Genomic DNA, 11,293 nt, shown 5'->3' with positions numbered 1-11,293 from the left:
AGCCTCCTCCACAATGATTTTGATTAGAAGCCCTTAGTTGGTAGTACCATATCATAAAGCCTTTAACATAGTAAAATCCCCAAAATAGCTTCTCTCGGCTCATCCAGAGGGTTTCTATTTATTTTTAGCTCTGGAATGCAGCTACACATGAGAATTTATGGCTGGGGGAAGCTGCAGCACATTTTCCAAGAAAAGACAAGGAAACGCGATACTGCCTGCCACAGTGGTCACTAAGTCGATGATCTGCCTGATATCATGCCTAGCAAGCAACTTTCTCCCAGCCATTCCAGTCCAACTGAGACAATATCTTCACTTCAATCCTGCTCTAGCAACAAGAAACGCATTTTTTCTATAACCTCAACCAAAACTGAATTGCACTTGATTGTTTCTGCCTCCGTAAGCTGTAACAACACACTGTTGTTACACTGTGGCTTTCACTTCAAGGTGCAAACGCTGAAGCCCTGAAAGCAAACTGGAGGGGGACAACGTGCTTTTATATATTAGGAGCGCGCTTTTAACCTGAGGATAACCAAACCTTGGATGAGAGGCTGAAGGAAGCTCTGCCATTTCCATCCTCAAAGATGCTCCAAACGCAAGCGGTTGCCTTTGAGCAACGTGCTGCAAACCGGCCTTGCCGTGGGGATAATTGGATGACTCCTCCAGCACTCTTCCAACCCACGTTACTTAGTGGTTCTGTAGCTGGAATCTCACCCACAGCAGCTACAGGAGCTTTTAAGGTCCTCTTCTCAGGATTCCTGACTTTTCCCCAGTACGACTCACTCCAGACATGCAGGTTCTGATGCGGGACAACCCGCACACTTAGCCTGCACAGCCCCTCTCACGGCCTGGACCAGCTACGCCCCAACCCCACCCGCGCACCCCCACACACAACAGGCCAACGCTCCTCAACAGCAGCAAATGGCCGCCCCGCCACGCGCCACAATGAGGCAGCTGAGCCCCGCGCATGCTCCGTGCAGCCTATGCCCACGCGCCGGGAATGGGAAGGGAAGGGGGCGTGGCCTCGCATCAGGGGGCGGAGCTTCCTGTGCCGCGGCAGCCGCTGTTTCCGGGTTAGCGGCGCGCGCAGCGCACGTGGGGGCTCGGCGTGGTGCGGGGCTAGGTGGGTGCTGGAGTGTGGTGTGGGGCCGGATCGAGTTGTGTCACCTCCTGCCGCTGCCCCTCGCGTGCTCCTCCTGGACTGGCTCCGGATAGTCCCCACCTGGGTGCCCCCTTAGATGGTGGCTGGCGGCGAGGCCTTGGTCTGGGCCGTGGTGGAGGGGGGCGATAGGAAGGGGGAGGGTGCGTGTCCCTATGGCCGCCGCGGTCACAAGGTGGGCGGTGGGACTCGGGTTCGGGTGGGCTTCAGGAGCTGCTTCATGGGATGCTGGCTGTATCTGGGGGATGCTCTGGTTTCTTTGAGCAGGGTTTCCTTTGAGGTGCGTATCCTCGAAAGGTGAAGCTATGACGTCCCTCGCGGAGCAGCTGAAACGGCTCGCCCTTCCCCAGACCGACCCCAGCCTCCTGAACCGCTCTGAGGCAGCCTCGCTGCTGTTCGATTGCAAGGAAGCTGCTGCTATTGACAGGGACACGTTTTTTGCTATTGGTAAGTTCGGCTCTTTACGTGTCAGGGATTTAAAAAGGCATCTATCGATCTAAAAACAGCTGGAGAAGATTAAATGGTAAAGGTGAACTCGATTCAAAAGAGGCCAAAAGGGGAATTCAGTGCAGTGTGGCCTGGTCAGCATCACTCCAGTCAGCGATAAAGTCATGGAACAGGCTGTGCTGGGGCACATTTCTGGACACATGAGAAGTAAGGTAACTGGGAGCAGTCAGCATGGGCTTGTTGTGCGTAAATCATGCTTCTGGGAGAGGGGAGACCACGCTTTGTGTTCTCCCTAAGTACCTGGGTGCTAAGGGCAGAAGCTCCTTGACACATCCTTCCATCAACGCAAAAAGGACATAAAACTTTCAGAGGGTGTTGGGGCTGTGACAGTGGAAGGCAAAGTGTGTGAGGAGCAGCTGAAGTCCCTGGGTTTTTCAGCCCAGAGAAGTGGAGACTGAGGAGGAGGGTTCATGGCAGCTGCAGCTCTTTATAGGGAGTAGAGGGGCAGCGCTGAGCTCTGCTCTGTGTGACTTGGTATTTCCTGTGTTCCACGTTACATCTGTTCTATCTCATCCGAATTTCGTTACCAGGAGGTTTGTTAGACACAGTCGATGCTCTGTGCCCAGCTGTGTTTTTAAGGCATTTGGATAATGTTCTAAATGATGTTTTAACTTTGAATTAGCACCAAAGTTGTAAGATTGTTGGACTCGATGATCTTTGATCCCCTTCCAATGGGAATTGTTCTGTCTTTCCATTATACGTCTCTGTGAAGAGTCTGACTCCATCTTCTTGTTAGCCTGTACTACTCCATTAAGGAATTGCAGACTGTAGTAAGATTTCCTTTTGGTGGTCTCTTCACAAAGCTGAGCAAACGCAGTTCTTGTCATTTGCTTCTCATCGTGTGTCATTTTTCAGACTCAGACATTGTAGTGGTCCTTTACTGGGCTTGTATCCGAATGTCATTGTTTGGCTCATTTGCTCAACCTTTACCTACTACTCCAGATGCTGCATCACAAAAGTGAAATGGAAGGGGAAGTTCAGCTCCCATAGCATGTTGGCTGTGCCCTTGCACACACAACTCAGGATGCTGTGGGCCTTCATTGTTTGTTCGATTTCCCTTGTTACATATACACCAGCATAGTTAAGAGGTTGGATATGATAGTGTGATGATGAGCTGTGGTTACAGATGTTGCATTTAAACCATTCCTTTTTTTTATCTCAGGATGCACTGGCTTAGAGGAGTTGATGGGGATCGATCCTTCCTTTGAAGCGTTCCAGTCCAGCTTGTTTAGTTCCATGTCCAAAGGCTTGGAACGCAGCGTTCAGACTAAAACAGTAAATCAGCAGCTCAATCAGAACATTTCATTGTTCCTGATTCACCTGTCCCCTTACTTTATGCTAAAGCCTGCGCAGAAGTGCCTCGAATGGCTCATTCACAGGTAATCCAGTGAAAACCCCACATGTCAGTCAATTGGATTTACAGAAATGCAGGTTTAAACTGTGAACTATGAATGATATTACATGCGTTGTATTGTAACAAGAACTAAGTCATCTTATTTCAAGGTTATTTAAGAAGGTGTGAAGAACAAATGAGCCAAGTACTTTTATGAGGTGTCGTCCTTATTTGTATAAATTGACCTATCAAGTTGCGAAGCGTAATGTTTCAAGATCATGAAAGAGTGGGTGGGATGCTGTTGGTATAAGATTGAATCACAATTAAATATACATGCATATGTAGTGCTGTAATCTGCGCCTACATTATTGTAACTTGATTTAATACTCTTCAATACAGAAGAAATTTAGGGACTTCAAATCATCATATCAAGTACTTTCCTTTATGTCTGGACTGTGTGTCTTCTGGGTGTTTGACAGCAGGCAGATCGGATGCCTGAGTCAGTGTGACAGTCTCCTCTGGTTTTGCATAAAAGCAAATAACCGGATGTTCTAAGAAGTACATGGCTGGGCCTTTGTTTTTTAACTGTTTATTTATGTGTTCGTTTCTTTCTCAGGTTTCATATCCACCTCTACAATCAAGATAGTTTGATTGGTTGTGTTCTGCCATATCATGAGACTAAACTATTTGTGAGGGTTATTCAGCTTTTAAACATAAAAAGCCCAACTCATAAATGGCACTGGCTGGATCCAATAAGGGTAAAGTACTTAACAGCTGCATGCTGGTAGAAATGTGAAGAATTTCATTAATAACATCCTGACTCATTTCTAGATTTAAGAATGTGGTTCACCTGATCATATGGTTAGTTGTAAGATTGTACCAGAAGATTTAGTTGCGGGAATGGAGCCCAAATGCTCACTTATTTGTTATTTTTCTCTTAGTACGGTTATAAAACACTTCAATCATAATTACTCTTTCTTTTGACAAAGTTTAAGTATGCTTTTAAGGTGTAAGTATTTGCAACTGCTAGGCAGGTATGTAATTACTAAAGTATGTGTTTATTTGAATATGTGCTATACATAATGGTGAATTTGTAATGATGATATACATGTAGTGTGCATATAATTCATCATCTCTCTTAATGTAGATACAAGAAACTGCCAGAGAGGCGCAATTTAAGCGGTGTTAACTGATCAGTAGGATTCACTTAATGGGGTTATATTAACTTTTTGTTTTGGGCTTCTCACTGTACCCCGTTGTGTTCTAACTTCATGTTTTTTGCCCTGGAAAGAAACCTGGCGTCCCTCTGGCAAGAGGTACCCTCATTACGCACTGCTACAAAGACCTGGATTTCATGGATTTCATCTGCAGACTGGTGGCAAAATCTGTGAAGGTTGTTCCTTTATTCTAGAACAATGTTTGTGTGTTGTCGCTTGGCTTTTTTCCATCTTTATGTTAGGATTATGATGTTTATTAATATTTGGAATTGTGTATTGAATAGTAAAAAAAAAAAACCTCATTTGCAAGAAGCAGTATGAAGAATTCTCACTGTGTATATAGATTACACTTGATAGAAATTCTTATGAGGAAGTGGCTGAGAACCAATAAGTCACAGCAGCCTCTTGGCTGTCCAGTTCACAATCACGAGTATTACACAAAGTAAATGGTTGAGGTTACCACTTTATGATAACATGTAATAGCTGAAGAAAAGCTTCCATATCTTTCTACCTTCTCTGCAACCTCTGGCCAAGTTTACTGCCAGGGAGAGGTGATGCCTTCAGTTGTTGCAGCAGAAGCTGGTAGAATTTATGTGTCGAAGTTCTGAGCTCTTGGTCATTTTTGGGGAGCTGTATTTTGTATGTGTCTTCCCACTTCTCTTGGCGTCTCAACTAATTCTTCTATGGTCCAGGTCTTTTCAGAATGTACTAGCAACTCTGCTCAACTGAGAGTTCTTCTTGCATTTTATGCCTCCACCATTGTATCAGCTCTTGGAGCTGCAGAGAAGATAACAGACAGTATAGTCTCCATGCTGCTCCCCTATGTCCAAAAGGTACCCGAAGTTTTGTTTTCCTTCCTGTGTGATGAAGTATACTGTGTTCTGCTAACGTATTTTCTGCCGCTAACATTCAGGATGGTTTGAAACATTAGGTAGATGAAGTTCCTTGTCTAATCATGCTTTCTCACAGCCCAGATAAGCACTTCTTAGAACTCTTATGTATCTCTCTTCCTTTATGTGTAGACCCGGCATGTCAGCTTTTTTGTCTTGAAAGTTAATTTGATAGTTAAAACACATGGAGAAAAAGGTAGTGTAGTTCTGTGGATGTAAGGATGAAAAGGAATCGTACGTTAACATTCTTTTTAAAAAAAGTATATGTCAGACATAGTACATCTTTGTTTTTCTGTTTTTCAAGGGCTTGAAGTCTTCTGTACAGGACTACAGAGCTGCAACATACATGATAATATGCCAGATGACAGTAAAAGTGACAGTGGATTCCTCCTTGGTGCATTCCTTGATGTTACAGATAAGCAAGACTTTACCTAAAATGCCCTCATTAGCCAGGGAAGGGGTTGCTTGCCTGAACCTACTTCTGCAAACTCAGAAAGGAGATAATCTTGGGAAAAAGTAAGTCTGCATCAATTGAATTTCCCCATTTAAAAGCTGAAGTTGCACTTCAGTAATTTGAATGTTTTCATCCTACTCATTAAAGGGAAACTTCTGTGTCAGAAATGGTAGTAGTTGATGTGTCCAAGGGTTTGGAGGTGTATTTGGCTCTTCAGAAATGTTTGTGGTCACTACAGCTAAAGAGTCTTAGTGGTCCAAGTCTGTCACTGTTTGATCTCTGTCCTGCCACTTCCAGGATTGCTGTCAGTGTGCAAAATTTAAGCCTGTCAGTGAGGTTTCCACGAAGGTGGGAATCATGGAAGTGATGCTAGCATAATAACATTAGCACAAATTTGGGGTTATTTAATTAACTTGGAAAAAAAGCAATTCTGTCCCTTCAGTGGAAGGGTATTTGCTTCATGTGCAAGGGCTGCTCTGAAAGTGAAACCCTTACAGTCTTTTCAGCATTTATTTACAGTGATGCTGTTACTTGATTCTAAGAACTGAATCCTCAGGAATGAAGGTGCTGGCCAGCCAGATAACCATGTTTGTTTCCCTCCCACCTCCCATTCTATTGTGCAGGCCATTTAATTATCTGTGCAGGAGCCCAGAACTGGTGACACTTTTGCAGAGCCTTTCAGAAGGCTATGATATCTCTCCTCTTCTGCGTTACCTGTTGCCTCACCTTGTCTGCAGCATCATGAAATGTGATGCAGGTAAGTTAGTATGTGCATTTACAATTCCCCTGAGTCTCACAAACGGATAAATAGCTGTTCTAAATGTTGTAGCTATATCATTTTCCCTTTGTTTCTGCTTTTAAAACTGCACCAGTACACATAAAGGTGTTGCTGATCTTGTATGTGTGGGTGTTGCCTGTTTTTCCAGGTCCTACAGTAGATGCTGCTTTAGGTATTGTTCTATCTGTGTCAGATTGACTTTGATGTTGATTTTCAGTATTCAGCAGTAACTTAATTTTGATGTACTGAATTTCTGTCTCTTCGAGGTAGTGCAGTATCACAAAATCCATGCTTTGAATCCTCTGCGTAGATCATTTTTAGATAGATTACAAGTGCTCTGCATGTAGTGCAAATGATGGAGTTCTTAGTTTGCCCAGTAAATTAAATGTGCCTGGAAACATTCCTGGACAATGAAGCTGATTAGTGTGCAGTAGCCTGTGTCTGTACTAGTAAGTCTGCTTGTGCTGTTAACTGTTGTAACTGCCTAATTGTGTTTGGAAAAGCTTTTTAGGTGAAAAGCACTAAACCTTAGTTAATGACAAGGAAAGTTCGAGTGAGTTGATGGCATAGGTTGTGGTAACAGAATTGAAGTGCTCTGTAGCATACCTGAGCTTATTGGTAGCAAGAGCCTTTGGCATTTTAGTGAAGTTGGTGGAAAGCATTTCTAGTAGCACACTGAGAGTTAGTGCGAGTAATCAATGGACGTTGTGGTTTTCAATTGTGAGCTTGGTTCACCAGGTGATATTGCCTATACAAGCTGTTTGTTTTAATCAATATGAGAAGGTTATGTTCAAAATGTTGTTCACTCTCTGTGATGTTCAAAATGTTGTTCACTCTCTGTGATTACTCATTGTTCTTAGAGGAACAAGAAGATTCTGAGGAGAGAGAGGATCATATTTATATCAAACTTCTTGAAGGTATTCTTCAGAGTATACCGCTGGAAAAGGATTTAGATCACCTTTTGGCTTCGTGAGTTAACTTAGATTTATCTATCTATCTATTTATTTGTTTTCCTTCAGTTCAACAGTCATTTCTGGTTTAATAGCAACTCTGTTTTAGAGTCATGTTTTTTTACTTACACGTTTAACTCCAAGCTTAGATTTTGAAACCGATAATCTGAATGATAACAGGGTAATAGTAATCCAAATGATCCGTGTTTTTAGCACGCTTTTAGCACTTGTGGGAATATAGAACAGAGTGAAACTTTAGGCCAGAGCAAATCTATTCTTGCAATAAGTAATGCCTATTGTTACCTGTTTAACACTGTGTTTTATAATATTAGTGAAAACTGTTGTGTCTTAAAAATAATGACTCTCTTTTATTTGTTATTTTAGCAAGTTTCTTGAAGAGTTTGTCTCCTATGGTACAGAGATTGAATCTAATCCCACCAAAATGGCTGCAGTCAGTCAAAAGCTGCTTCCTCTTATCAGACTTCTTGAGAGAAAGTAAGCTCAATTTTTCTCTGACAGACCTACAGCTTGTAGACTGGTGATGTCAACTACAACCTTAGCTTATTGGGTGTTGTAAATGCTATATTCTTGCCTAAAAAAATTATGGTAAAAACAACCAACTCCTGATCATTGTCTAAATTTTATTGTACTTATCTGTCCTCACGTGTTTTATCATCAGGGCCATACCTACTGGCTCATTGTTTTTATTCCTGGTCATTATTTATCCTAAGTGGGCTGCATATCATCTATTTAAATTAAGATGTAATGGTTGGTTGCCTGTGCAAAGTTTCTTCGGTGGTTCGGAGAAGTGCATATGCATTAATTTTCCTTGCATTTCCATGTATTTCTATAGAAAATGCATGCTCTATTTCAGTGCCCCATAGGAAGCATTTGGGATTTTGTCTTTGGCAGGTATCCCAAAGCCTTAGACTCTGTGTTGGAGGAGCATCTGGAAAGTGCTATGGATCAGGCCAACCAAAATATTTTTCACCAGTTTATTTCTCTTTCATTAAGCTGTGGCAAATACAAGGTAAGTAGAAGCTTAATTCCTCATCCTACCACTTACTTGGTTATACCATCAGAACAGTGATGTAGTGGCAAAGTTCTAATGTCTCTTCCTCTTTTTAAACTTCAACTCTGCCATTCCCACAAAAGCCCACAGCCTTACTTAAATGGGGCGAGGTGGTTGATTAAAAATGTATTGGCTTTCTTCATGGTTAAAATTTATATACTTCCACCTGCCTATTTTAATTAGCTTTTTTTCCTCATGAACACTACGTGTAGTGTATTGGCTGATATTGATAACATGGTGGTGCCCAGCAAGGTCTCATCATACTTAAAGATTCTGTCAATGTCACCCATGTCTGCCTGAGGGAGGGTGACAACTTTATCGCATGTGAGAGAAATATGGCTGGACCCATTTGTTGCATTGACTTTATGAACGCTTACATTCAGTAACGAGAAGGAATAAAGTATCTGCAGAATGCTTTCTGTGCCATTTCTGACTCAGACTAACAGAGAGTAACTGTGATTGCAACAGATTTGTTTAAGAAATTTGAGTAATTTTTTTTGTCATGAGGAGATGGTTAGTGTTGTTAGTGTTGTTTCAAGTGATTGAAAGAGTGAAGTCACTTTGGAAAAGAAGTGCTTAGTGTATTTTTTGTGCTGATTTTCTGAACTCCCTGTTTATGTCACAGAGTAACACTGGGATTAAGAGAAAAGCCTGGCACACAGTGTGAAGGCATGTGACTCTCTTCAGGCCTTTACGGTTTGTGAGATAAGGGCAGGCAATTATACTGGCAGGAATGCCTTTTTTAACGGTTTCTATCTGTGGTCTGTAGCACTGACATTGTCGTTGGAGCTTTCTCAGAATCCTTAGATAAGAGTAACGTTTCTCTAGGACAAAAAGGTATCTGTGGTTTTACTGTGCTCTTCAGGTTGCATTCCAAAAACAGTCTTCCAAAGTGAGGAAGACCAAATTTGAAGCAGTTATACAACATCATTGTTCTGCAGTTTTTTGGTCAGGTTCCCTTCTTTTCCAAAAAAAATTGCAGAAAGAATCTCCTCCATTGTCCTGACATACGCTGTAGGTGTTTTTAACATCTAATGTGTGACTCTGAAATCTGCTTTTCAGTTTCTGGAAGACTCTGATACTTCGCTCCTGCTTAGTTTGAATCATCCTCAGCCAGCTGTGCGAGTCCTGGCTCTTCAGCATTTAAAAGATGTTATTGAAACATCAAAGGTTTGTTCCGATTCTCTCACTTAGGGAACTTACTTAACATATAAAATAGAACACCTGGAAGCTGTTTGTCAGAAGTACTGGCTAAAGACAATTGGTACATTAGGCTATTCAGAGGTGTTATCCTGTGATATTTTCAGAAGGCTTCTGGCAGCAGTTTGCCTTGTTCTGGAGTCTGTATGTAGTTCTCGTTCATTAAGATGCTTGTAGACTAAGATAAAATCTAAGTCAATGGTTACCTTTATTTTTCTTTGTTAAAATTAAGTCTCTCCGTTATTTGTGATTTAATCTAGATGTTACTGCTTCTCTTGTTCTACAATTCCAGTACTTCATTAAAAGCCTGTAAATTGTGCTAACGTATTTTTTTTTCTTGACTCTTCTTTCCTTTAGTTTCTTCAGGAAGGCTTTGATCAGTCATTCATAGAAGAAGCAATTTTGGGGCGCCTCAAGGATGACAACAGAGATGTTGTCATGTCTGCTTTCAGTGCTTTGGAGGTGCGTGTATTTCTTTTGATAAGTTAGGTGATATTGTAGCAGCTTCCAAATGTGTGTCTGGAATGTATTCTTTATAACTGTCCTTCTCCTTACCTTTTTGGTATATGGCTTTTGTCCTTTATTGCTCTTCTCGTACTCCTGTCTTTGGTGTATGGCTTTTTTAACAAGATGAAGCAGCATAAACTGGGAGGCTATTGTTTGCTTTGTCATACATACTTCTCTTCTGCAGTTTTCTCCTTTCACATCTTCCTCGAAGTTTGTAGTTAGCCTGGATTTATGTGTTTCCTTACGTAGCTGTTAAAGCATATTTGAATCTTTAATTATGAAGTGTGCCTCCTGCTAATCCTGTCTGTATCTCTATAAAAATGCAAGCCATATCAAATGACTTTTGTATGGAAAATGATGCAATGACAAGTCATTACTCTAGTGAGAAATATTCAGCTGAGTTTTTCCATGTGGGAGTCATTTGGTCAGCTGATACTAGCTAAGAACTGAGCGCCACTGGGTTCACTGGATAGCACTCTGGTATGCATTGTAGTGATTGTTTCCAACAAGGGTAACAGTCTGTCTTTATTGCTTCTACTAGAAGTAGTGGGACATGTTATTATTAGCAGTAGTATATTTGCCCTTTTGTGTTCATTCATCCTCACTAAAATATAGGAGTAGAAGTGAGTGATTACATTTAAAATCGAGTATCTTTTATTAATGCATCCTATGTTTTTGTCATAAAGATGTAAAGTAAAAGCAGTTCTTAGAGTGCTTTGCTTGTTCCTTGTTAGATCAGTTTTTACCTAACATTTCTGCATTTAATAAATTCTCCATACTTTATGATATTAAGAGGCACCATACTGGGCAGCCTTATAACATTAGTTTACCCTGATTGTATTTTTATTACATGATCATCAATTCATTAGTGATCTTTGGTCTGTGCTTCTACTGGACATAGCAGATAAATTGTCCACTGTGAACTGTAAACTATTTTGTGTTTTATTTTATACTTACAGTTCTTTTTCTTGATTACTTTCCAGACTTTCAGGAAACAAGTAAATCCAGAAGTAGTGGTTTCAAGCCTTCTTAGCATCTTCCAGCGAGCTGATCTTTCAAAGGATGGAAAGTGGTACGTTTGTGGCTTTTTGCATGCTATTTTCTGTATATATTGAAGAAAAAGTATATAGTTCTGTGCTAACTATAATAGGATTTTTCAGCTGTTTCTATGCTGTTTCCAGTGAGTTCCTTGTTTACTGTCACTGCTAATTGGATTCTGAAAAAAAAAA

General features: G+C 41.3%; 1 protein-coding gene across 1 annotated transcript in view; it reads left to right on the top strand.

Moving 5' to 3' along the window:
- The first annotated feature begins 1,060 nt into the window (after window positions 1-1,060).
- Window positions 1,061-11,293, top strand: part of HEATR1 (HEAT repeat containing 1) — a 32,619-nt gene continuing 22,386 nt past the window's right edge. The window contains exons 1-14 of the mRNA XM_072331583.1: window positions 1,061-1,120; window positions 1,424-1,603; window positions 2,826-3,042; window positions 3,613-3,754; window positions 4,288-4,389; window positions 4,906-5,046; window positions 5,408-5,619; window positions 6,181-6,314; window positions 7,196-7,304; window positions 7,670-7,780; window positions 8,198-8,315; window positions 9,420-9,527; window positions 9,915-10,019; window positions 11,048-11,136. Coding sequence (XP_072187684.1) covers window positions 1,462-1,603; window positions 2,826-3,042; window positions 3,613-3,754; window positions 4,288-4,389; window positions 4,906-5,046; window positions 5,408-5,619; window positions 6,181-6,314; window positions 7,196-7,304; window positions 7,670-7,780; window positions 8,198-8,315; window positions 9,420-9,527; window positions 9,915-10,019; window positions 11,048-11,136 — 1,730 coding nt within the window. The 5' untranslated portion in view covers window positions 1,061-1,120; window positions 1,424-1,461. The remainder of the gene's footprint in view (window positions 1,121-1,423; window positions 1,604-2,825; window positions 3,043-3,612; window positions 3,755-4,287; window positions 4,390-4,905; window positions 5,047-5,407; window positions 5,620-6,180; window positions 6,315-7,195; window positions 7,305-7,669; window positions 7,781-8,197; window positions 8,316-9,419; window positions 9,528-9,914; window positions 10,020-11,047; window positions 11,137-11,293) is intronic.

The sequence above is a fragment of the Excalfactoria chinensis genome, chromosome 3 (genome assembly GCF_039878825.1).
Source record: "Excalfactoria chinensis isolate bCotChi1 chromosome 3, bCotChi1.hap2, whole genome shotgun sequence".
Lineage (NCBI taxonomy): Eukaryota > Metazoa > Chordata > Aves > Galliformes > Phasianidae > Excalfactoria > Excalfactoria chinensis.
The sequence above is the reverse complement of the archived record's forward strand: the minus strand, read 5'-3'. Positions and strand labels throughout refer to the sequence as shown.